This window comes from Ahaetulla prasina, chromosome 17, assembly GCF_028640845.1.
Source record: "Ahaetulla prasina isolate Xishuangbanna chromosome 17, ASM2864084v1, whole genome shotgun sequence".
Classification (NCBI taxonomy): Eukaryota; Metazoa; Chordata; class Lepidosauria; order Squamata; family Colubridae; genus Ahaetulla; species Ahaetulla prasina.
The window spans coordinates 7,214,603-7,241,599 of record NC_080555.1 but is presented as its reverse complement, the minus strand read 5'-3'; the positions used below and the strand labels follow the sequence as shown (position 1 = coordinate 7,241,599).

The 26,997-nt window shown below is 45.6% G+C and overlaps 2 protein-coding genes across 4 annotated transcripts in view; one reads left to right on the top strand and one right to left on the bottom strand.

The window, feature by feature from the left end:
- Positions 1-15,068, top strand: part of LOC131186560 (actin-related protein 2-like) — a 25,569-nt gene extending 10,501 nt beyond the window's left edge. For 2 of the 3 annotated variants that reach the window (XM_058160273.1, XM_058160272.1), the window contains exons 6-9: positions 907-1,056; positions 2,574-2,719; positions 3,793-3,925; positions 5,368-8,619. In XM_058160273.1, the coding sequence (XP_058016256.1) occupies positions 907-1,056; positions 2,574-2,719; positions 3,793-3,925; positions 5,368-5,535 (597 nt within the window). In that variant the 3' untranslated portion in view covers positions 5,536-8,619. Of the gene's footprint in view, positions 1-906; positions 1,057-2,573; positions 2,720-3,792; positions 3,926-5,367; positions 8,620-14,974 lie in introns of those variants that run through there. The other variant, XR_009152390.1, reaches the window with a different exon arrangement.
- On the bottom strand, positions 9,265-26,997 carry DRAP1 (DR1 associated protein 1). Its single transcript, XM_058160281.1, has 7 exons — positions 26,814-26,997; positions 18,483-18,555; positions 16,614-16,707; positions 15,022-15,144; positions 12,505-12,595; positions 10,743-10,831; positions 9,265-9,485 (listed from the first exon to the last, which is right to left on the bottom strand). Exons 1-7 carry the CDS (start codon positions 26,853-26,855, stop codon positions 9,335-9,337), a joined length of 663 nt encoding a protein of 220 aa, XP_058016264.1. The 5' UTR covers positions 26,856-26,997; the 3' UTR covers positions 9,265-9,334.

Genomic DNA, 26,997 nt, shown 5'->3' with positions numbered 1-26,997 from the left:
TCGTTTTAGTGGCCGTTCGAAGTTACAACAGCCCTGAAAAAGGTGACTTAGAACCAGTCCTCAGACTTACAACCTGCGCACCATCCCTATGGCCATGCCATTAAGTTTCAGGTGCTTGGCACATATATGCATATACGATAATTTTAGCGTCCCAGGGTCAAGCGATTGTCATTTGCGGCTTCTAGCAAGCAAAGTCGATGGGGGGAAAGCCAGATTCACTTAAACAACTGTGTGGGCCGCTTAACCATCGCACTGATTCGCTTAACAACCGTGGCAAAAATGGTGGCAAAAATCAGACCCGGCTCGCTTAGCAACGGACATTCCGGTCCCAATTTTGGCAGTAAATTGAAGTCTACCTGTATCTAGTCACAGAGATTTGTAATTTACAACTTTGTAAAGGTAGTTTTCGACTTACAACGGTTCATTTAGTGATGGTTTGAAGTTACAACGTGCAGTGGATAAAGTGACCTCTGACCGTTTTTCACACTTAACGGCCGTTGCTTCATCCCCACGGTCGCGTGATCACAATTCAGATGCTCGACAATTGGCTCATACTTATGACCGTCGCAATGTCGTATGTGATCCCTCATTTGCGACTTTCCGACAAGCCAAGTCCATGGGGGGAGGGAAAACCGGATTTGCTTAACAAAGGCGTCACTCATTTAACAACGGTGCGGTGATTCGGTTAACAACTGTGGCAGGAAAAGTCTTGAAATGGTGCGAAACCCACTTAAAAACCGTCTCACTTAGCAACGGAGATTTTTTTGGGGTCGTAAATCGAGGACTTCCTGCACAATAGTGATGGGGAAGCCACAACCCAAGTCTGTGTTTGGGACCGTTGTGAAACTGACACCCAGAAAATCCAAATGTAGAATTTTTGTAATGTTATCTCTCTCTTCCCACCAGCTCTTGTTACTTCGCGGCTACGCCTTCAACCACTCGGCTGATTTTGAGACGGTCAGGATGATGAAAGAGAAATTGTGTTACGTGGGTTACAACATTGATCAGGAACAACAGTTGGCCCGCGAGACCACGGTGTTGATGGAATCCTATACGGTAATTGCCTTTCTGCCGATAGATAACGTCAGCCCTTTAAGGTATAAGCCAGGCTGGGCTAGAGATGAGGTTATGGACTTCAACTCCCAGAATTCCACAGCCGGCAAGCTTTTGGCAAATCCTGCGTGTTGAAGGCCTATTTTAAAACATGGAATCCTGGGAGTTGAAGTCCACCCATCTAAAAGCAGGTTAGCTGTGGGATTCTGGGAGTTGAAGTCCACCCATCTAAAAGCAGGCTAGCTGGGGGATTCTGGGAGTTGAAGTCCACCCATCTAAAAGCAGGCTAGCTGGGGGATTCTGGGAGTTGAAGTCCACCCATCTAAAAGCAGGCTAGCTGGGGGATTCTGGGAGTTGAAGTCCACCCATCTAAAAGCAGGCTAGCTGGGGGATTCTGGGAGTTGAAGTCCACCCATCTAAAAGCAGGCTGGCTGGGGAATTCTGGGAGTTGAAGTCCACCCATCTAAAAGCAGGCTGGCTGGAGCATTCTGGGAGTTGAAGTCCACCCCTCTGAAAGCTGTTGAGACTGGGAAAGACTGGGCTATAGAAACACCATCTTGAAAATTTGATTATAGTTTTTCTTCTTTCCATCCTGCAGGGAGTTAAGGCAATGTGGGTTTAATTTTCTTTCTGATGTTTCCTGTTTTCAAGGCATAAAACATGATTTGGTAACCGTCTCTTCCAAATTCCTGGGAAGTCCTCTCTCCCACTCTCTACAGATGCATTGTTTAAAACAGAGCAATATTTTGTTTTGTTTTTTTAAAAAAGAAATGAGGGTTCATTGGACATTATTCCCATCATTTCAACCCTGCTACCACTGATAGAAATCACACTTAGACAGACTTATATACCGCTTTACAGGCCTCTCTAAGCAGTTTATAGAGTTGCTCACAACGATCAGGATCCTCATTTTACCCATCTCGGAATGAGAGAAGGCTGAGCCAACCTTGAGCCGGTCAGGATCGAACTCCTGGCAGTGGGCAGAATTAGCCTGCAATACTTCAGTCTGACTACTGTGCAGGAAGGAAGGGAGGAGGGAGGGAGGGAGGAAGGAAGGAGGGAAGGAAAATAGCAATAGCACTTAGATATATATACCGCTTCACAGTGCTTTACAGCCGTCTCTAAGCTGTTTACAGAGTCAGCCTCTTGCCCCCAACCATCTGGGTCCTCATTTTAATGACCTTGGAAGGACGGAAGGCTGAGTCAACTTTGAGCTGGTCAGGATCAAACTCCTCGCAGTGGGCAGAATTAACCTGCAATACTTCAGTCTGACCACTGTGCAGGAAGAAAGGAAGGAGCGAGGGAGGAAGGAAGGAAGGAAGGAAAATAGCAATAGCACTTAAACTTATATACTACTTCACAGTGTTTTCCAGCCCTCTCTAAGCCGTTTATAGAGTCAACCTCTTGACCCCAACAATCTGGGTCCTTATTTTACCCACCTCGGAAGGACGGAAGGCTGAGTCAACCCTGTTAGAGGTGATCCTCCTTCTCGTCTTCTCCTCTTCCTTCTCCTCTCCCAGCTGCCAGATGGACGTGTGGTCAAACTGGGGGGGGAGCGCTTTGAAGCCCCCGAAGCCCTGTTTCAGCCTCACCTCATCAACGTGGAAGGAATGGGGATGGCCGAGCTACTGTTCAACACCATTCAAGCATCTGCAGTGGACACCTGGTAAGAGGCATCATCTCGCGATGGTCTTTAAACTAGAACAGTTTCTCCAAATTGGCGACTCTTAAGATAGGTGGGGACTCTTAAAGATTGGTGGCTCAGGGGCTAAGACGCTGAGTTTGCCGATCAAAAGGTCGGCAGTTTGGCGGTTCGAATCCCTAGTGCTGTCATGTAACGGGGTGAGCTCCCGTTCCTTGTCCCAGCTTCTGCCAACCTAGCAGTTCGAAAGCACCTAAAAAATGCAAGTAGAAAAATAGGGACCATCTCTGGTGGGAAAGTAACAGCATTCCATGCGCCTTTGGCGTTGAGTCATGCCGGCCACGTGACCACGGAGACATCTTCGGACAGCGCTGGCTCTTCGGCTTTGAAACGGAGAGGAGCACCACCCCCTAGAGGCAGGAACGACTAGCACATATGTACGAAGGGAACCTTTACCTTTAAGATACGTGGACTTTTAAGTCCCAGAAATCCCCATCCAGCATGGCTGGCTGTGGAATTCTGGGAACTGAAGTCCACACCTCTTAAAGCATGCTGGATGGGGAATTCTGGGACTTTATTAAACAAACTTAATAGAATTAAATGGGAGTTGGCATCTTAAAGCATGCTAGATGGGGAATATTGGGAGTTGATGTCTAGAGCTCTTAAAATAAGCTGGATGGGGAATTTTGGGGGTTTATTTTTATTAAACACATTTCACAAAAGTAAAAGGAAGTTGGCCTCTTAAAGCATGTTGGATGGGGAATTGTGGGAGTTGAAGTCCATCCATTTTAAAGCATGCAGGCTGGGGGATTCTGGAAATTGAAGCCTACCCATCTTAAAGCATGCAGGCTGGGGAATGCTGGGAGTTGAAGTCCATCCATCTTAAAGCATGCTGGCTGGGGAATTCTGGGAGTTCATTTTTTATTTATTAAAACAAATTTAATGACGTTAAATGGGAGTTGCAGTTAAATGCTAAACCGTGGATAAGGCATTATCTGGTTTATATTGATTGTATTAACCCAATTTTCTCCGGTCCTCGTACGGCTGCAGCTTCTGATCATCCTCTTCTGCCTCCCCCCCCCCCCCGATTTTCACAGGGCAGAGTTTTATAAGCATATTGTTCTTTCGGGGGGCTCTACCATGTACCCCGGCCTGCCGTCCCGCCTGGAGCGTGAAATCAAACAGTTGTATTTAGAGCGGGTGTTAAACGGGGATGTAGGGAAACTGTCGGTAAGTGGGCAATGGAGAATGGGAGGGGGGGTCGGGTGGGGGCAAGGGCAAGTCTCCAAGGGACTTGATCAACTCTTGGCATTTTGGACGCAGACAAATTCCCAATAACGATTGGGAATTTATGTCTTGGCAGACATAAATTCCCAATCCTCTCTCTTGATTCACATTTTGATGAAAGAAAACTAGTCTTTTTGACATCCAGCTATGTACAGGTAGTCCTCAACTTACGCTTCATTTAGTGACCATTTTGAAGTTACAACATTGAAAAAAGCGACTAGCGACTATTTTTCACACTTCCAACTGTTGTTGATCCCTGCGGTCATGTGCGATCAAAATTCAGAGCCTTGGCAACTGACTCGTATTTATGACGGTTGCAGCGTCCCGGGAGGGGTGTGTCAGGTGATCCCCTTTTGCGACCCAGCGGGGAAGCCAGACTCAACTTAACAACTGTCTTACTTAATGACCGCCACGCTTTGTTTAACAACTGTGGCAAGAAAGGTTGTCATATGGGGCAAACTCACTTAGACAATTATCTCGCTGGGCGACAGGAAATTTTGGGCTCCATTGTGGCCATAACTCGAGGACTAAATGTAATTGTCTCTGCCGTCAACAGTTGTAGCCCGGTTTCCAATTTTGAGCATAGCGAAGATGGGAAACGGGCCTTGATGATTGAAACGGCTGGTTGTCAGGGTTGAAAATGCTTTTTTTTTTTTTAAAGAAAAAAATGAAAGTTTATTTTGAGATTAAATATAAATAGAAACCAAAATCAGGGAAGAAAAAGAAAGGAGAAGAGAGGTGAAAAGAAAAATAAATTATTGACTTTTCAAATTTTTTTCAGGCGTTATCTTTTTAGCTCTTTCTTTCAAACCATTTCTATAACAACGGAATCGGTCCGGTCATCATAACCTCAAATCACAAGTTTCATTATTATTATTATTTTTTCCAACCTCAAGGACAAATTCCAGCAGCCCAGTTTCCAAGTAGAAAAGAAAAATAGATTAGTTTTCTTCTAATTAAAACTCAGATTTTGCCATCTCGGCCACCTTCATTCTTCCATGGTGGGAATTAGTGAAGTCTTCCATCTTCGTGGATATAGATAATCCTCGATTTACGACCAGGATTGTGCCGAACGTTTTTGTAAAATGTTGGTCGTAAAAAGGAGCAGAACTCTCGCCTCAGGAACAAGAAATCTGGGACTCGATTGTAGTCGTTAAGGATTATTTAGGATTAAGGATTAAGTAATCCTTGATTAATTTCAAGGATTACTTGTACGATTAAAATTCTTGGCTCGCGTGGTAGCTGGTGTTTGGGCAAAATTGGGCATCGCAGGGCAGCCATTTCTGAATCAATGCCGCCTCAAATAAGCCAAGTTGAAGAACGCGTCGCGAATGCGGGAACCGTGATCTCTTGGGAATGGTTTAATGCTGGCTTCTCTCTTTCAGAAATTCAAAATTCGCATCGAGGACCCCCCACGCCGAAAACACATGGTGTTCCTGGGGGGCGCCGTCCTCGCCGACATCATGAAAGATAAGGAGGGCTTCTGGCTGCAGCGTTCCGACTATCTGGAAAAGGGGATCCGGGTTCTGGAGACACTCGGAGGGCCAGTGTGATAAATGGGGATGGATTTCCTCATGGCTTCCAGCCTTTTCCTTTCTTTCTTTTTTTCTTTCTCTTCCTCCCTTCCTTTCCTTACTTTTTCTCTTCCTCTCTCCCCTTTTTCTTTCCTTTTTTTTCTTCCTCCCTCCGTTTCCTTTTTTTTCTCTTCCACCCTCCTTTCCTTTTCTTCCATTTCTTTTCCTCCCTCCCTCCTTTCTTTTCTCTTCCTCTCTCCCTTTCCTTCTTTCTTTCCTTTCTCTCTTCCTTTTTTCTTTCTCCCTCCCTTTCCTTCTTTTTCTTTCTTCATTTCTTTCCTTTCTTCTCTTTCTTTCTTCTGTTCCTCCCTCCCTTTTTCCTTTCATTTTTTATCTCTTGCTCCCTCCCTCCCTTTCCTTTCTTCTTTCTTTCCTTTCCTTTCCTTTCTTTCTTTCTTTCCTTTGCAACTAGAACACCGAGTAGTTTTTTGGAAGGGATTGTTTGGGACGCTTTCAATGTTCAAGTTGCTAGTCCTCTTCAAAGGGGGGGGGGAGGGAGGGAGCAGCGTCCCAAGGGAACGTCAAATCGGCAACTCTTTAAAATGTCAAGTTTGCCTTTCTGCAAGGCAGCTCCAGATAGTTCAAATTCGAATTCTAATTTTGATTATTTTTCATTCATTTCTATCCTAGCTTTTCAGGGAAAATAAGTTTTTTGGGCTTTGTTGTTAGAAAAGGAATATACTGCCAATTTTCACCTCACTTCTCAGGGACATACCAGCAGTACTGAAGGCTGTTTCTGCTGCCTGCAATTTGGCAGTTCGAATCTCACCAGGATCAAGGTTTGACTCAGCCTTCCGTCCTTCCAAGGTCGGTAAAATGAGGACCCAGATTGTTGGGGGCAAAAGGCTGACTCTGTAAACTGCTTAGAGGGCTGTAAAGCGGTATATAAGTCTAAGTGCTACTGCTATCCTTGCAAAATACAGAATAAAATACAGAATAACAGAAGTTGGAGGGGACCCTTGGAGGTCTTCTAGTCCAACCCCCTGCTCAAGCAGGAGACCCTATACCAGTGGTAGTCAACCTGGTCCCTACCACCCACTAATGGGCGTTCCAGCTTTCATGGTGGGCGGTAGGGGTTTTGTCCGATACTGAAGCACTTTCCTTTTTTTTTTTTAATTTGACTTTTTAAAAAAATTTCATAGCATTATTTAATTAGGTTTTCATCAAATTCCCCGTGACCATTTAAATTTCTGAAAATATACCATTTGCATCGCCCGCGCATAAGCTTAGTTCACGTTACTTAAGTGAAACTAAATGGTAAGCAATTTATTATTATATGCTTTAATTTGCTGTAACTCTGCTTTGTAAATTTTACAAAGTAAAGTCACTTCCCTACTTTATAAATCACCATTACTGTGGAACTGGTTGGGCGGTTAGAAAATTTTACAACTAACAGAGATACGTAAGTGGGCGGTAGGTATAAAAAGGTTGACTACCCCTGCACTATACTTATATTCAACATTTTTTCCCCCTAGCCATTCCATTTTTTTTAATTTTTTTATTTGAATTTATATCCCGCCCTTCTCCGAAGACTCAGGGTGGCTTACACTGTGTTAAGCAATAGTCTTCATCCATTTGTATATTTATATACAAAGTCAACTTTATTGCCCCCAACAATCTGGGTCTTCATTTTACCTTAGAAAGGATGGAAGGCTGAGTCAACCTTGGGCCTGGTGGGACTTGAACCTGCAGTAATTGCAAGCAGCTGCTGTTAATAACAGACTGTCTTAGCAGTCTGAGCCACAGAGGCCCCATTTTAACTTCATCTTAAAAATAACCAGGGGAAAAAAAATCATTTTACCTCAGGATCAAAGGCAAACCAGCTCTGCTTGCTCTCAAATGTAATTTCTGATGTAATTTTCTGAATCAGGGTATTTTTATAAGAAAACGACTTTTGCAGAGGGTGGGGTGGGGGCAAAACAGCTATAACAAAATCATTTGAGCCCCCCCCCCGAGAAAGATCCATGCCCCCCCAAAAAAAGTTTACTCTCCTTGAAGTGTAATTCTTCTTTTCCTCAGTTTTGCTTTAAATAAAAAAACAATTAACAATCCTTTATATTGTTGAAACATGAAAATGTGTATGTTTAAAATGTTTAAATGTCGCAGTCGTTAAGCGAATCGTGCGGTCGTTAAGCGAATCTGGCTCCTCCCATTCACTTTGCTTGACGGAAGCCGGTTGCCAAGCAACCAAATTTTGATCAGGTGTGGGCGCTGCGATGGTCGTAAGTGTGAGTACTGGTCATAAGTAAATTTTTTCTCTCACTTGAACCGCAAGATGGACAGCAAAATAAATTTGGTAATTTTTTTTCCCCCCAGCCCTGTTGTAACTTCGGACGCTGAACAAGTGGCTGTTGTCTTAACTCAAGGACTGCTTTACAGGTAATCCATGACTTACAGCGGTTCGCTTAGTGACCGTTGTAAGTTACTGACAAAAACTTGACTTATGACCATTTTTTTACACCTATAGCCATTGTTGCATCCCCATGGTCATGTGACTTACAACTGATGCTTGACAACTGATTCATATTTATGACAGTTGTGGCGTCCCAGAGTCATGGAGGTCGCCTTTTGCGACCTTCCGATGACCAGTGGGGGGGGGGGGACACACCTGATTCGCTTAACGACCGTGTGACGAATTTTAACAACAGCAGCGATCCGGTTAAGAACCGTGGCGAGAACAACGGGACAAACCTCACTTGATGAACGTCTCGCTTAGCATTGTCGATTTGGGGCTCAATTGCGGTCGTACGTCGAGGACTACCTGTCCAAAACAAAGCCGGCCGGAAAAAAAAAAAGGGAGACACGAAGTTTGCAGAAGGTGACTTTTTTTTTGTGACTTAAATCGCAAAATGGGAAAAAAAATGCCCAGTTTGGAAAGACGGAGACAAATGAAAGTTGTGTTTATAATTGGGCTGTGATTTTAAATCAGGCCGGTTCCTTTCTTGTGGCTTAGCGTCGGTTGCAAAGCCGGCTGGTTGGGCGAGTTGTGGGTTCAGTGTGTTTGTGAACGTGGAAAAGGGGCTGAACCACGAAACAGGTTTAACACGTTGTGTAAATCGGAGTCGTTAAGATTTCCCTGAACCCGCTGGGAAAACGCCTCCAAGTTTTAACGCTGGCACGATTAAAAACAGAGCTGGCCCATCACAACGGCTGCAGTACTATACAGATAGTCCTCGACGTTGCGACGGTTCGCTTGGTGACTAATCCCACTTTGACAACGGCACTGGAAAAAAAAACACCCTGACTTACGACCGTTTTTTTTCACCGTTACGACCATTTGCAGCATGGCCCCAATCAGGGGATCGAAATTCAGGCGCTTGGCAACTGGTTCATACTTACGACCCGGGGTCAAACAATTCCCCTTTGGCGACCTTCTGACAAAAGCAGTGTGTATATGTGTGTGTGTGTGTAGGAAGCCAGATTCGCTTAATGACGGTGGGACGAACTTAGCCGCCGCACCGATTCGCTTAACAAACGGTGGCCGAACTCCCCTTAGCAAACGTCTCCCTTAGCAACGGGAGTTCAGCGGCGGCCGCTAAGCCGAGGACCGTCTGGTAATTTCCATTCTGCCATTCCCAGGTGCGGGGAAAATAAATAAATAAATAAATAAATAAATAAATCGTCCCCGGGAGTTTTTTTTCCTCTTTTTTAATAAATTTAAGAACAGCCCCTTTCAAACCCCCTGTGATTTCCCCCCCCCCCAACCCCCCCCACCGCCCCCTCCCACCCCGAATGGCAGCAATGAAAACGGAACCGGAAACGGGGGACGGGGGGGGGGTTAAGAGTCATAATCTTCCTCTTCTCCTGCCTGGACCGGCGCGAGCGACGCAGGCGGAAGCGCAATGGGGACTGTTCCTGTTGGAGCCGGTAGGGGCAAGGGGGCAGCGGAGACGGGAGGGGCTGTAAAATGAAGGTAGGGGGCAGCAACTCTGTAGGAAGGAGAGAGAGAAAGAGAACAGAAACGAATCAGTCGCGTTTTTAGGCACCACAAGCTGCAAATTCGAGATGGTATTTGTGCAATTATAATTGAAAGAGCCGTCTGGTCTAGTGAAGAAGGCGCTAGGTTAGAAAGCGGGAGACGGTGAGTTCTAGTCCCGCCTTAGAAAAGTCGACTGGAGAACATTGGGCCAATCAGCAGGAGATGGTGAGTTCTAGTCCCGCCTTTGGCATGAAAGCCAGCTGAGTGACTTTGGGCCAATCAGCAGGAGATGGTGAGTTCTAGTCCCACCTTAGGAAAGTTGACTGGAGGACATTGGACCAATCACCAGGAGACGGTGAGTTCTAGTCCCGCCTTAGGCTAGAGGACATTGGGCCAATCACCAGAGAATGGTGAGTTCTAGTCCTGCCTTTGGCATGAAAGCCAGCTGAGTGACTTTGGGCCAATCAGCAGGAGATGGTGAGTTCTAGTCCCACCTTAGGAAAATTGACTGGAGGACATTGGACCAATCACCAGGAGACCATGAGTTCTAGTCCCACCTTAGGAAAGTCGACTGGAGGACCTTGGACCAATCACCAGGAGACGGTGAGTTCTAGTCCCACCTTAGGAAAGTCGACTGGAGGACCTTGGACCAATCACCAGGAGACCATGAGTTCTAGTCCCACCTTAGGAAAGTCGGCTGGAGGACCTTGGACCAATCACCAGGAGACGGTGAGTTCTACTCCCGCCTTAGGCTAGAGGACATTGGGCCAATCACCAGAGAATGGTGAGTTCTAGTCCTGCCTTAGGAATGAAAGCCAGCTGGGTGACTTTGGGCCAATCAATGTCCCTGAAAATGTGACTTGTGACTGTTTTTCACACAGAAGACCATTGCAGTATCCCTCATGGTCACATGATCAAAATTCAGGCGCTTGGCAACTGGTTCATATTTATGACGGCCGCAGCGTCCCAGTGTGTGTGTGTGTGTGTGTGTGTGTGTGTGTGTGAGTGTAAGTCAACGGGGAAGGCAGGTTTGCTTCACAACTGTGTGACTGAACTTCATAACTGCCGCGGTTCACTTAACGACCGTGGCCAGAAAGGTCATGCAATGGGCTAGAAGTCACTTCGCAAGTGTTTCGCTTAAGCAGCGTAAATTTTTGGGCTCAATCGGGGGCCATAGATCGAGGGCTTCCTCCTCGTCCCAAACACCCACAGGGTCTTCCAAAACGAGCATGGGAGGAGGAGAGAAAAATAAGAAAATATGAATTACGGAGCGAGATGGGTAGGAGCTGGTTGTGTAGATGGGATCGTCTGCAAAGCCTCCTCTTCTCCGTTGCTTTCGCTCTCTTCCGAGTCATCCTGTCAAAAGAGAACAGAGAAACAAGAGTTGGAAGGGACCTTCGAGGTCTTCTAGTCCAACCCCCTCTATACAGGTAGTTCTCGACTTACGACAGTCCGTTTAGTGACCGTTCAAAGTTACAATAGCACTGAAAAAAAGTGACACAGGACCGTTTTTCACACTTACGACCGTCATGGCATCCTCCCCCCCCAATGGTCACGTGATCAAAATTCAGAGGCTCGGCAACGGATTCCTATTTATGACGAACCCCTTTTTGCGACCTTCTGACAGGCAAAGTCAACGGGGGAATCAGATTCGCTGAATAGCCGTGTAACTCATTTAACAAGGAGGGAGTCCCTTAACAGACGTGGCAAGAAATGTCATTCAATGGGACAAAAACCCGCCGAGCACATTTCTCCCTTAGCATTTCTGTCAGAGATGGTGTCGGGTCTCCTGCTTGGGTGGGGGGTTGGACTAGATGACCTACAAGGTCCCTTTCAACTCTTGTTAATCTGTATCTGCAAACCAGGCAGCAACTGTGAGAGGGATCTTGGCGTCTCAGTGGACCACCAATGAAATATGAGCCAGCAGGGTGTTGCTGCAGCCAAAAAAGCCAACGCAATCCTAAATTGCATTAACAGAGGGATGCGATCAAGATCAAGAGAGGTACTAACACCTCTCTATAAAGCCTTAGTAAGACCACACTTAGAGTCCTGCATCCAGTTTTGGTCACCACACTATAAAAAGGATGTGGAGACTCTAGAAAGACTGCAGAGAAGAGCAAGCAGGATGATGAGGGGACTGGAGGCTAAAACATATGAAGAACGGTTGCAGGAACTGGGCATGGCCGGTCTAAGGAAGAGAAGGACCAGGGGAGACAGGAGAGCATCTTCCAATATTTGAAGGGCTGCCACAGAGTAACAAGGGGGGTCAACTTATTTTCCAAAGCACCCGAAGGCGAGACAAGGAACAATGGATGGAAACTGAACAAGGAGAGATTCAACCTGGAAATAAGGAGGAATTTTCTGACAGAAAATTCCATTAACCAGTGGAACTGTTTGACACCAGAAGTTGTGGGTGCTCCATCACTGGAGGTTTATAAGAAGAGACCGGACAGCCACTTATCTGAAATAAGTCTACTGAAGCTAGTCTAGGGAAAAGAAGGACCAGGGGAGACATGAGAGCATCTTCCAATATTTGAGGGGCTGCCACAGAAATGAGGAAGGGGGTCAAGCTATTTTCCAAGGCCAGACAAGGAATAATGGATGGAAATTGACCAAGGAGAGATTCAACCTGGAAATAAGGAGGAATTTCCTGACAGAACAATCAACCAATGGAACAGAAGTTGCCTTCAGAAGTTGTGGGAGCTTCATCCCTAGAAGCTTCCAAGAAGAGCCTGGACTGCCATCTGTCAGAAACGATGCAGGGTCTCCTGCTTGGGCGGGGGGTTGGACTAGATGACCTACAAAGTCCTTCCAATTCTCTCTGTCTGACTGCCTTTCAGAGAAGGTAGGCAGGCTTGAATCGAGGCCTATTAAGTCCCCCAAGCAAACTTTGCAAGGGATGGCCTTAAATTCCCAGGATTCCTAGGCTGTACGGCTGCTGCTGAGAATTCTGGGAAATGTTGGGTGCGATTTTTGTCCAGTAACGGCAGCCGCTCCTGAGAAAATGCCACGTTTGGCCCCCAACTTACATCTTGTTCCGAGTCTGTGCCGGATTGCTTCGGATCCTTTCCTTTCCCTGCTGTGCCGCCGTTCCTTCGGCCGCTGCCAGGTTTCCGGCCCCTGCCACACAAGAGGGGGGGAAAAAATAAGGTTTTATTTAAAAAAAAAAAAGGTGGACCAGTGGTTTGGTTTTTATTATAGGTAGTCCTCGGCTTATGTCCACAATTGGGACCCGAATTTCCACTGCTAAGCAAGGCAAATTGTTCGGTGAACTGTGCCTGATTTTACAATCTCTTGCCACGGTTGTTAAGTGAATCACTGCCGTTCTTAAGTGAATTGTGCTCGACTTAATCACCTCTTTTGCCACAGTCGTTAAGGGAATCACTTGAATTCTTAGCTGAGACATGCCAGATTTTACAATTTCTTTTGCCAATAGTGTTATGTGAATGAGTCGAGTTCTTAAGTGAATTGTGCCTGATTTAATCACTTCTTTTGCCCCGGTTGTTAAAATGAATCACTGGAGTTCTTAGCTGAATCGTGCCTGATTTTACAATCGCTTTTGCCACGGTTGTTAAGTGAGTCACCGCCATTAAGTGAATCACGCAGTTGTTAAAAGTGACTCCAAGCCTTCCCCCCATTGCTTATCAGAAGCCAGCTGGGAAGTTTCAAATGACAATCACCAGACCTCCTTGGATGCTTCCAGCCGCTGTAAATACATGCTAAATTTTGGTCGTGACTCCGAGGAATGCCGCAATGGTCGTAAGTGTGAGGACGGAGAAACCACTTTTTTCCCCAGGGCCACGGTAACTTTGAACAGTCGCTAAGCGAATCTTCGTAAAGCAAGGACGACCTATATATCATGCCTAATAGGATTGCTTTCCTTTAACAGATTAATGGACTTGGAAGGGACCTTGTAGGTCATCTAGTCCAACCCCCCCCAAGCTGGAGACCCTACACTATTTCTGACAGTCTCTTCTTGAAAGTCTCAAGTGACGAGACTTTTAACAAGTAGCAAGCCAATTCAGCAACGTCTTCCATTCTAAACTTTCGCGCGGATCCCTTCCAGCCACCCACCTTAATTAATTTAATACAGGCAGTCCTCGACTTACGACAACTGAGCCCCAAATTTCTGTCGCTAAGCGAGACAAACTGTCAGACTCGGAAGCCATCTTTTGCATTGGACCTTCAGGCCTGCCACATTTATTACTGTGGGAAACTGGGAGGGGGGATTGTATGGAGCCAGGGTGATATCTAGCCATAACAACATTCTTTTCTCTGAGAGTCAAGGACATCCTGCCCTGCACCTGGAATGGTGTGACTGGGAGGCATCTCCAGTTGGGACGGTGCTTTGATTGGACCATGTGATGGACATGTGGGTGCAAGGGGAAGGGACTTGGACTTTCTTTTGGGTGGGGAAAACTTGGCAACTTTCAGATTCGGCTTTTCCCAGATGTGCCAATAGGACATCTCTAATAAAATGGAACTTTGAGGAACTTCAAGCCTCGGAGTCTTTTTTCCTTGGGGGATATTACAAGAAAGGAAGGAAAGAAGGAAGGAAGGAAGAAAGGAAGGAAGGAAGGAAGGAAGGAAGGAAGGAAAGAGAGAAAGTCAGTCCTGGAAGCCATGTTTTATTTTGGATCTTCAGGGCTGCCATGTTTACTACTGTGGGAAACTGGGAGGGGGGATAGGATAGAGTGGTGGAGATATGTAGCCATAACAACATTCTTTTCTCTGAGAGTCAAGGACATCCTGCCCAGAACCTGGAGTGGCATGACTGGGAGGCATCTCCAGTTGGGACGGTGCTTTGATTGGACCATGTGATGGGCATGTGGGTGCAGGGGAAAGGGACTTGGGCTTTCTTTTGAGTTGGGAAAACCTGGCAGCTTTCAGATTCGGCTTTTCCCAGATGTGCCAATAGGACATCTCTAATAAAGTGGAACTTTGAGGAACTTCAATCCTTGGAGTCTTCTTTCGTTAGGGCTGTTACTTGGAACCCTGACATAAATGTTTTGCCCTGTTTTACCACTTTTCTTGCCACGGGGGTTAAGTAAATATTGCGGTTGTTAGGTTAGTCACACATCTGTGCGTCACACATCTGTGAAGTGCACCACGGTGGGCAGTGTGTGTGTGTTTTTACCCTCCCTGGGCTCTGGAGGCTTTAAGTCGAGCCTCCAGGAGGGCGAACACGGCCTCCCCAGGCTCTGGATGCCCAAACCTGGGGCCATTTCCAGCCTTCCCAAACTTCCAGTAGGCCCGTTTTTTGCCCATTCCCAAGCCTCCGCGAGCGCCCTGCACTTACCTGCATTCAAAACAGGTTGTGTGGGGACTCCTGGGAGGTGCGGGGCGGGATGATTGGAGCCACCCAGGAGTCAGATTTGGGGGTTCTCCAAACTGCACAGAATCTTAGCTAGAGGTTCTCCCGAAACCCCTGCGCACCGCTAGCAGCCCACCCCTGCTTGTACGTCAAGGACTATCGCTATTCCCCCATCTCGCTTGAAGGTGTTCTGGGATCCGCAGATCTTTTCGGGTGGATTTTCGTGACCTACCGACGGGAAACCTTCTCTCCCGCTTCCATGTGGTTGTCCTCGGCGTCGCCTTGCATGTCGGGTACCAAAGCCACCAGGTCCTTCAGGAAATCAAACTGCTGCTCCTGTTCTATGCATTGTTTCCTGCAAAAGTCACACCGTCGGGTTACCTCGACTGACCCGCACCAACCTGGCGAGAAAGGTAGTGTTGTGACTCGTCCTCCCTCCTCTCCTCAGCCGGGCCCCTCCCGTCTCCAACCGGGCCTGTTATCAGACTCCGAGTCTGATAATGAAGATGAACGGCCTGTCATGCCTCCAGCCCCATGCCCGGAGAGGATTCCAGGAGTGAACGGACAAGCCCGATAAACCTCACTCATACGGCGTGTGTTCCTTTGGTTCAGCCGTCAGAGGAAGCCAGCCAGGTGCTGGAGTTACTGACAGCAGATCCAACTGAAGACAATTCACAAAGGGAGGACCCTCGCTTCCGGAGATCTGAGAGGCGACGCCAGCAGAAGGAGGGGTGGGGCAGGCCTGAATAAATGCTGAGTCATGGAGCCACACCCCACAGCCTATATAAAAGACCTGCTTTCGGCATTCCAACCTTGAGTCAAGCAAAGTCTTAGCTAGTTTGCTGATATCGGACTCTATCACTGAAGTCACAACTTGGACTCCTGCCTGCCCCGATAAACCTCGAAGGAACTTGGCAAGCTGCAAAGGCTTCGTTGCCAAGTCTGTTACGGACTTCCTTGACTCATGCGTCGGAGTTGGAGTGGGACACAACAGGTTAGGGTTTCCCTTTTGAATCTGGAGAGATCGGCTCCTGGTTTTGGAAGAGGGCAAGAGGTTTGGGGTGCCCTCAGAAAGCCATCCATATTGGTGAACGGTAAGTTCCAACTCATGTATTTATTATTGCTTATTACAGTGGATGGAATGGAATGGAATAGGATTCTGAATAGAATAGGTAACAGAATGGAATGGAATGGAATAGGAAACAGAAAACAGTACAGAAAACAAAAGAGAAAAGAAAATAGAACAGAAAATTAGAGACTAGAATAGAAAATAGAATAAAACAGAACAGAGAATAGAGAGAATAGAATAGAATAAGAATAAGAATAATTTAATTTCTATACCGCCCTTCTCCCGAAGGACTCAGGGAGCCAGGTAAAACACAACAAAACATACAATATACAGTTAAAAACCCGTTTAAAAAACCTATTCAATTTGGCCTATTCATTAAAATACACATAAAAACCCAATTAAAATTACTAATAGCTTTATGCTAAATAGAATTAGAATGAATAGCATAAGAATTAGAAAGGATAGAATAGAAAATAGAGAACAGAATTAGAATGAATATAATAAGAATTAGAAAGAATAGAATGGAATGGAATGGAATATAGAATAGATAATAGAATAGAGAGAATAAATAGAATTAGAATGAATAGAATAAGAATTAGAAAGAATAAAATAGAAAATTTAAGCACGCGCTTAAATATTTTCGGGGAAGGTTTATTTTTGAGAGGGATGGAGGCTTAATTTAGCGCATGCGCTCAAAAGCCCGATTGGGCTTATTTTCAGGGGAGGTCTTATTTTTGGGGAAACAGGTTACTCACAGGTGGGACGTTGTCATCGTTTTGGCATTCCTGGATTGGGTGACGTGGCAAGCGGTCTTCAGCAGCGATTCCAGGAACAGCTCCAGCGCTCGCGCTGCGGATCGGAGTTAAGGGGAAGAGCACGAACGATCCCGTGATTCCCCCCCTCCAATCAAATCAAAGACGATTTTAAATAACGCCTTCTTTACCAACTAGGTAAGGTCATCAGCACCTTCCGCACCAGTAAGGCAGTAAGTAGAATTCAACCCGATTGATGTTACCTAGTTGGGTCCTGAAAGGTCTACAAGGAAATGACCAAGGACAGACAGCATGAAAGACATACCGTATATACTCGAGTATAAGCCGAGTTTTTCAGCACGTTTTTTGTGCTGAAAAACGTCCCCTCGGCTTATACTCGAGTATATTCAGCTTATACTCGAGTTTTTTTTTTCTTCTTTTTTTCACATTATACCGGATGGTGCAAACTTGGCGGGCTTTTGCATTAGCGCGGGGAAGCCCTGCCGGTGCAGTGAGAGGGCGGGGCGGGGGAGCCGCCAGCCTTCTCGGCTGAGGGAGGGAGGGTTTCCCTGACCGGTAGCTGCCTCATTTCCCTCCCTCGGCTTATACTCGAGTCCCCAGTTTACTCCAGTTTTTTGGGGTAAAATTGGGGACCTCGGCTTATACTCGGATCGGCTTATATTCGAGTATATACGGTAATAATAATAATAATAACAACAATAACAACAACGCTTGGGAAGTGTTTGAGTAGCAATCCGTGATACGAAATCCAGCATAGTTATCTCGTTTGCTGTGTATACTGTCATTTTGTGTAAACAATATAATAATAATAATTCTTTTTTTCTTCTCCTTCTCCCAAATTTCAGAAGATCTTGATCGAAATTCCCTTCTTCTCCTTCTTCTCTTCCTCCTCCTCCTCCTCCTCCTCCCACTCCACCCCACAATCCCCATTCCTTCCTACCACTGATGATGTTACGTAGCTGGGTCATGAAACGTCTTCAAGGAAATAACAAAGCTCAAGACAGAATCAAAGACTCTACAATAATACCACATCATCATCTTCATCTTCATCTCTTCTTTAATCCCCATTCCCTTCTAGCACTGATGATGTTATGCCAGGACTGGCATAATTATTTTAATTATTATAATTATAATTATAATTATAATTATTAATAATTTTAATGGGGTTTTAGGGTTTTTATAATAATAATAATAATAATAATATTTTGTATACCGAGTCCTTCTCCCGAAGGATTCAGGGCGGTGCACAGCCAGAATAAAAATACAAAGAAAAACAATACATATAATATTAAGAACACCCCTTAAAAAACTTATTCAATTGGCCGAAAATTTAAAATCTAATAACACCCAATAAAAAATTAAAAAATTTAAAACCCATAAAAACAAATTAAAATTTTTTTAAAAATCAAGCCAGTCCAGCTAAACGGAATAAATAGGTTTTAAGTTCGCGGCGAAAGGTCCGAAGGTCGGCTAGTTGACAAAGTCCAGGGGGAAGTTATTTGTGTATATGTATTGTGTATATGTTATTGGTGTATATGTATTTTAATTATGGGCCAAATTTAATAAGTTTTTTTTAATATCGGTTTTAATTGTACTGTATTTATTTATTGTTGGTTTTCTTTGGCTGTAAACCGCCCCGAGTCCTTCGGGAGAAGGGCGGTATAGAAATTAAATTACTACTATTACTATTACTATTACCTAGTTGGGTCATGAAACCTCTGCGAGAAAAAACACTCAAGCTCGGCGACCACAAGAATCCCTGCATCCTAGAATGTCTGCAGTTCTGGAAGAGAGAAGAGCCCCCCCCCCCCCAATTCCACCCCACCCCTCCAGGCAGGACAAAGAGGATACAAATGATGACCGGGACCGCAGCAGCTACTTTGCCAATTTCTTCATCCGTTTGCATGATCTTCTTGATCCGAGCCTTTCAAATATAGGGGGGGGGGGAGAGGAGGAGGGAGAGAGAGAAAGGATGGGGAGACAACAGAGAAATGTTTTATTGACAGTCGAAAGGTCCGGCAGTTCAGCGGTTCGAATCCCTGGCGTCGCGTAACGGGGCGAGTTCCCGTGACTTGTCCCAGCTTCTGCCAACCTAGCAGTTTCGAAAGCACGTTAAAAAAAAAAATGCCAGTAGAAAAACAGGGACCACCTTTGGTGGGAAGGGAAGAGCGTTCCGTGTGCGCCTTTGGCGTTGAGTCATGCCAGCCACATGACCATGGAGACTTCTTCGGACAGCGCTGGCTCTTCGGCTTCGAAACGGAGATGAGCACCGCCCCCTAGAGTCGGGAACGACTAGCACATATGTGCGAGGGGAACCTTGACCTTTATCTTACAGTATAAACAAGCTTCAGAATACAGGGAGTCCTCGAGTTATGACCACAATTGAGACCCCCAACATTTCCATCGCTCGGGAGACGTTTGTTAAGTGGGTTTTGCCCCATTTTACGACCTTTCTTGCCGAAAGCTGTTAAGTGAATCACCACAGTTGATAAATTAGTAACCTGGTGGTTTAAGTGAATCTGGCTTCCCCGTTGACTTTCCATGTCAGAAGGTCGCAGAAGGGGATCACGTGACCCCGCGGGGACAATGCAACTGTCGTTAAGTATGAACCAGTTGCCAAGCATGTGGATTTTGATCACGTGACCCTGGGGACGGGTTGCGTGTTGCGTTTTTCGCAATTGTGAAAAACGGTCCCAAGTCGCTTTCTTCAGTGCCGTTCTAACTTTGAATGGCCACTAAACGAACTCTTGTAACCTGTAGGCTAAACTAAGTCCAGGTAGCCTTGACTTACGACCATTTGCTTAGTGACCGTTCAAAGTTACAATGGCAATGAAATAATGATGAAAATCTTCATCAATGACTTGGACGAGGGGATAGATGGGGAACTCATCAAATTTGCAGATGACACCAAGCTGGCAGGAATAGCCAACACTCCAGAAGGTAGGCTCAAGCTACAGAAAGATCTTGACAGACTTGAACATTGGGCGCTATCTAACAAAATGAAATTCAACAGTGAAAAAAGTAAGGTTTTACATTTAGGCAAAAAAACCAAAATGCACCGGTACCGTATATGTGGTACCTTGCTCAATAGTAATACCTGTGAGAGGGAGTCCTAGTGGACAACCATTTAGATATGAGCCAGCAGTGTGCAGCAGCTGCTAAAAAAGCCAACACAGTTCTGGGCTGCATAAACAGAGGGATAGAATCAAGATCACGTGAAGTGTTAGTGCCACTTTATAATGCCTTGGTAAGGCCACACTTGGAATATTGCATCCAGTTTTGGTCTCCACGATGTAAAAAAGATGTTGAGACTCTAGAAAGAGTGCAGAGAAGAGCAACAAAGATGATTAGGGGACTGGAGGCTAAAATATATGAAGAACGGTTGCAGGAACTAGGTATGTCTTGTTTAATGAAAAGAAGGACTAGGGGAGACATGATAGCAGTCTTCCAGTATCTCAGGGGCTGCCACAAAGAAGAGGGAGTCGGGCTGTTCTTCAAAGCACCTGAGGGTAGAACAAGAAGCAATGGGTGGAAACTGATCAAAGAAAGAAGCAACTTAGAACTAAGGAGAAATTTCCTGACAGTTAGAACAATTAATAAGTGGAACGACTTGCCTGCAGAAGTTGTGAATGCTCCAACACTGGAAATTTTTAAGAAAATGTTGGATAACCATCTGACTGAGATGGTGTAGGGTTTCCTGCCTGGGCAGGGGGTTGGACTAGAAGGCCTCCAAGGTCCCTTCCAACTCTGTTGTTATATTATATTATATTACATCTAGATTGAACAGCCAAGAAGTAGATGCAGAGAGAGATAAAGATCCAAGAGAGGAATACGGGAGGCAAGTCAAAAAAAAAAAAAAAAAAAGCATAGCAATTGAAGTATTGAAGCGGGCAAGAGACGATGGATAGATGACTTCTCCTTTTTGTTGCTGTTCTAATTTGCTTTTCTTTTTCTCTCGCTTTCTTTTCTTTTTTTAGGTAGGTGATATGACTAGACTAGATATGACTCCCACCCTCTGGAACGAACTTCCCCCGGGTTTACGCCAAATATCTGACCTTCGGACCTTCCGCCGCGAATTGAAAACTCATCTATTTATTCGCGCGGGGCTGGCCTAAATTTTATCTAAATTTTATTTTTATTGGTTTTAAATTTATTATTAATTTTAATGGGGTTTTTAGTTATAGGTGGCCATTTATAATAAGTTTTTTAATTAGTATTTTAAATTGTATATTTTGTACTGTTTGTTTTTATCTTGGCTGTACACCGCCCTGAGTCCTTCGGGAGAAGGGCGGTATAAAAATTGAATAAATAATAATAATAATAATAATAATAGAAGTTAGGTTGGATAGAAAGAAAATGTTTTTTAACAAAGGGTGACATGATTAAAAGTTAGAATAAGAGATGGAAATAAGAGAAGGGGAATATTAGTGTATACACTTTTATATAATAAAATAAAAGCAATAACGAGAAAACAAGGAATAACTGGATAATGATAAGACTGCAACTTAATATAAACGTGTATTATTAATAGAAATATTTAAGTTGATTGAAACTCAATATTGAAAACGAAGCTCATGGCATACGGCTCTCTCAATTCCTGGCAAATAGATGGGGAAGAAATGGAGGTAGTGACAGATTTTATCTTCCTGGGCTCCAAGATCACCGCAGATGGGGACTGCTGCCAAGAAATTAAAAGACGCTTGCTCCTGGGGAGGAAAGCCATGGCAAATCTAAACAGTGTACTAAAAAGCAGAGTGCCAACAAAAGTGCGTATAGTCAAGGCGATGGTGTTCCCAGTTGCAATGGATGGCTGGGAAAGTTGGACCACAAGGAAGGCTGAGCGCCAAAGAATGGAGGCCTCTGAACTCTGGTGCTGGAGAAGACTCCTGCGAGTCCCTTGGACTGCAAGGCCATTCAACCGGTCAGTCCTAGAGGACATCAACCCTGACTGCTCTCTAGAAGGCCAGATCCTGAAGAGGAAACTCAAATCCTTTGGCCACCTAATGAGAAGGAAGGACTCCCTAGAGAAGAGCCGAATGCTGGGAACGATGGAGGGCAAAAGAAGAAGGGGACGACAGAGAACAAGGTGGCTGGATGGAGTCACTGAAGCAGTCAACGAGAGCTTCAATGGACTCCGGAGGATGGTAGAGGACAGGAAGGCCTGGAGGAACGTGGTCCATGGGGTCGCGATGGGTCGGACACGACTTCGCGACTAACAACAACATAATAAGTTGATTGAATGTATTATGATTAATTCTACTAGTTTTATTCGTATTAGAATGTATGACGCTCAGCTGCCACACTGTTCACACATTTCAAAAAACTTGAAAGTTACAATGACACTGAAAAAAAGACCATTATTCACACTTATGACCATTAGCAGCATCCTCATGGTCATGGGACTAAAATTCAAAATACGGCAACTGACTCATATTTATGATGGTGGCAGTGTCCCCGGGGTCACGCGATCCCCCCCCCTTTTTTTTATAATTTGCATTTATATCCCGCCCTTCTCCGAAGACTCAGGGCGGCTTACACTGTGTCAAGCAATAGTCTTCATCCATTTGTATATTATATACAAAGTCAACTTATTGCCCCCCCCAACAATCTGGGTCCTCATTTTACCTACCTTATAAAGGATGGAAGGCTGAGTCAACCTTGGGCCTGGTGGGGCTTGAACCTGCAGTAATTGCGGGCAGCTGCTGTTAATAACAGACTGTCTTAACAGTCTGCGCCACCAGAGGCCCTTGCGACCTTCTGACCAGCAAAGTCAATGGGGGAGTGATTCGCTTAACAAAGGCGGCAAGAAAGGTTGGGAAATGGGAGCAAAAGTCACTTAAAACGACTGTCTCAACCACATAAATGTTGGGCTCAATTGTTATCGTAAGTCGAGGACTATCTGTATGCACAACGATGGAAAAAACTAACTGATTTGGGCGGGGGTTGGGGTTGGACTAGATGACCTACAAGGTCCCTTCCAACTCTGTTAATCTGTATCTTGAGTCCCACAGTGGAGGAATGGATGATAAAAGGCGAGGTGGCAGAGATGACAAAACCGACTTTAATTAAAAGAGAAGAAATAATCTTGTTGGTTTTTTTTTTTGCTAGTCAGAAACGGTTTCTGGAATTTGTCCTTGAGGCTGAAAAAAATAAATAATGAAATTCTGATTTGAGGTTATGATGACCAGACCCTGATTCCGTTGTTACAGAAATGGTTTGGAAGAAAAGAGCTAAAAAGATAACGCAGAAGGTTAAGGCTGTCCCACGGCCCTGGGGAAAAAAAATAAATGAAAGTCACTCATTTATTTTCCTTTTCACCTCTCTTCTCCCTTCTTTCTCTTCGCTGATTTTGGTTTCTATTTATATTTAATCTCAAAATAAACTTTTAATTTTTTTTAATAAAAAAGCATTTTCAACCCTGCCAAACAGCCGTTTGAATCATCCAAGGCCCGTTTACCATCTTCGGTATGGTCAGAATTGGAAATCTGGCTACAACTATCAAGAGCAGAGCCAATTTACATTTAGACCTCGAGTTACAACCCACAATGGTGCCCAACGATTCCCGTCACTGCGCGAGACAGTTGTTAAGTGAGTTTGCCCCATTTGACGCCCTTACTTGCCAGCTGTTAAGCGAATCACGGCGGTCATTAAGTGAGCAAGACACAGTTGTTTATTGAGTCTGGCTTCCCCTTTGAGTCGCAAAACAGGATCGCGTGACCCCGGGACGCTGCAACAGGACCAACTCCGTTGTTATAGAAATAGATTTGAAATTGAAACTGCCCAAAAAATAAACTGAAAAGTCACTAGTGAAAGTCCTCACTTTACACTTCATTTAGTTATCGTACAAAGTTAACAACGGCACAGAAAATTAGATTTATGACCGTTTTTCACAGTTACGACCTTCGCTGCGTCCCCATAATCACATCAAAATTCAGACACTTGGCAATTGGTTCATATTTACGACCGTTGCTGCTCTCCCAAAATCCTGTGATCCCCTTTTACTTTTTGCCAAGCCAAGTCCAGATTCACTCAACAACCACGTTGCTAACTGAACCGCCACAGCACTTCACTTAACCACCTGCGGCCAGGAAGGTCGTAAAACGGGACAAACATTCACTGAACAAATGTCTCACTTAGCAACAGGCTAATCTGGGTTCCATTGTAGTCGTAAGTCAAGGACTGCCTGTAATACCAACTAGATGGAACAAATCAGCCCGGTTCCCTTTTCAAAAATAAAAAAACCACTTTTGATACAACTGCAAAATATGGATGATTGAGAACCTGCACAGACATCAACTAAAAGGCACAAAAAATAATCTTTTTATACCTCCAGAAAACAAGAGATGTAAAAGCTAATATTGGAACGTTTTCGGTATAGAAAAATGGGGGGGGGGGAATTAAAATGCAACAAGGCTGCCCAGAAACCACAAGTCTATTTATTTTAAGGCGAGGGTAAACAAAGGCAGATGAAGAGAAAAAACAGGTTGTATGAAGAAGAGCCAAGTTCCCTCTAAAAGGCCCATGGGTTAATCTAGGTTTGTTGACTTAACCACAACTCGGGTCAATGGCACGATGCCCTCTGCCATGAACCATGATTGACAAACCCAATGTTTAGCTCAAGGGTGACAGCCAAACCACCGATCAACCGCATTATGGACTAGTTAGTAGTTCAGTCTGAACCCCAAGCCATTCAAGTTCCTGTAATAAACCGGAGCTAAAACAAATCGTAGTTTAACACACGGCTGTTGTGACATCTTCAGGATGGGAAATAAAAGTTTTCCAACCGGTGAAAAAGAACATTAAATTGAGGTCTTCCTTTAAGCTATCGGAAAGACAAAAAACACTAGATCACAATATAGATCGTCCTTGACTTATGACTGAGCCAATATAGATCGTCCTTGACTTATGTTGCTAAGTGAGACAGTGGATAAGTGAATTTTGCTCCTGTTTTACCTTTCTTGCTACAGTTGTTAAGTGAAGCACTGCAGTTTTTTAAGTTAGTCACATGGTTGGCTTCCCCATTGACCTTGCTTGTCGCAAAAGGAGATCACCTGACACACACACCCCCGGGATACTGCAACGGTCATAAATGTGAATCAGTAGACAAGTGTCTGAATTTTGATCATGAGGATGCTATAATTGGTCATAAGTGTGAAAAACGGTCAGAAGCCACTTTTTTCCAATGCCGTTCTAAGTTCGAACAGTCACTACATGAATTGTTATAAGTTGAGGCCTATCTATGGAATCAGCAAAAAATGGTAACTGGGTGGTAAGAACGATTAAAAACATGTATTTTTAAAAACTCAAGGGTAAGGCCAAAATATTTTTAGCGTCCTGATACACAGCAAAATAAAAATATTATTGTAATGATAAAGGAATTGTTATAAGTTGAGGACTATCTATAGAACCGCAAGAAATGGTAACTGGGTGGTAGAACGATTAAATATATATATATTTTGGTGTTACCTCTTGAGGTTTTATATATATATAAATAAAACCTCAAGAGGTAACACCAAAATATTTTTAGTGTCCTGATACACAGCAAAATAAAAATAATTACTGTAATGATACCGAGAAGGCGACGTCCTAAGTAAGGTGAAAATGATCAAAATAATTTGATACTTTAAATAGTGCTGGGACAATCTCTCTTCGCCATCGCAGGCTGCAACGCCCATAATCCTCAGCCTGCCTGGCCGATGCTAGTGCTGTCTAAGAAATGACAGGGGTTATCCAACAGCACATCTGGACGTGCCCAAAGCTATCCTGAAGTCGATAAAACATCGTTTAATCTACAATACAGACAATAAACCAATTTATGGCTTTGCTGGGAAGACCCTTGGGGAGGGGGGAGCCAATGCTCAGCTTGGTCTGGAGGAAGAGGGCATCCCCCCACCCATTGCAAAAGTGTCCCCAACATCTGTTTTTGCAAAGGGGGGTGCTTAAAACCCAGAGATGGAGGCAGGAAACAGCTGTTGCAGCCAGGATGGTTGGGGATGAGGAGGAGGAGGGGGCTTGGCTTTCATGACCCCCCACTCCCAAGGAAGCACAATGGGGAAGGGGATCATCATTCTGGAGAAGCGGAAGGGGAGGGTTGTGGGATGCAAAAAGGGGGCATCGTGAAAAGAGGGGCAGGGGGCTGCAAAGATGGGGAGGGGCTGCAAGACGAAAGGGGGGGAGGCGGATGCAAAGGGAGGGAAGGAAGCGGATTGCAAAAGGAGGGGCTGCAAAGGAGGAAGGGGCTGCAAGGGAGGAGGGGTTGCCAAAAGAGAAGGGGAGAAAGAGGCTGCCAAAGGAGGGGTTGCCAAAGAGGAAGGGGTTGCAAAGGGAGGAAGGGGGCTTTTAAAAGGAGGAAGGGGCTGCAAAGGAGAGAGTGTTCCAAAGGAGGAAGGGGTCTGCAAAGTGGGGGCTGCAAAGAGGAGGGGCTGCAAGGGAGGAAGGGGGCTTTTAAAAGGAGGGGCTGCAAAGGAGAGAGAGCGTTGCAAAGGGGTTGGAGAAAGGAGATTGCAAAAGAGGAGGGGCTGCAAAAGGGATGAAGGGGAGGGTCTTTAAAAGGAGGAGGGGCTGCAAAGGAGAAGAGAGTGTTCCAAAGGAGGAAGGGGTCTGCAAAGTGGGGGCTGCAAAGAGGAGGGGCTGCAAAAGGGATGAAGGGGAGGGTCTTTAAAAGGAGGAGGAGGGGCTGCAAAGGAGAAGAGCGTTGCAAGGGGTTGCGGAGAAAGGAGATTGCAAAAGAGGAGGGGCTTCAAAGGGAGGAAGGGGGTCTTTAAAAGGAGGAGGGGCTGCACAAGGGCAAGAGAGCGTTGCAAAAGACGGGGGAAGGGGTCTGCAATGGGGCTGCCAAAGAGGAGGGGCTGCAAAGCGGGGAGGAGGCCGCCAAGGGAGGAGGGGCTGCAAAAGGGGTGCTTTAAAAGGAGGAGGGGGCCGCAAAAAGGGCAAGAGAGCGTTGCAAAGGAGGGGAACGGGGGGTCTGCAAAGCGGGGGAAGGGGCCGCAAAGGGAGGCGGGGGTTGCAAAAGGAGGAGGGGGCTGCAAAAGCGGGGGAGGGGTGTCCCCCCGGTTGCAATCAGCCCCCTCCCCCCCGCTTCTACCCTGCCCCCCTTCTCCAGGGCTGGGGAGGGGAGGGGAGGGGAGGGCGTCCCATCCTTCGGGTGCGGGGCCGGGCCGGGGAGAGGCGGCTCTCGCTCACCGGAGGGAAGCGGGCGTTGTATTTCTTCTTCTTGCTCGGCATGGCTCCCGTCCCGTCGCGCCGGCGGGCTGCAGCGGCCGCTCCGCCCCGGGCCTGTCGCGCGAGCCCCGCACCGGACGAGGCTCCAGCAGCAGCAGCGGCGGCGGCGGCCTGGGAAGGAGCCGCCCCGGGCCGGGCCCGAACG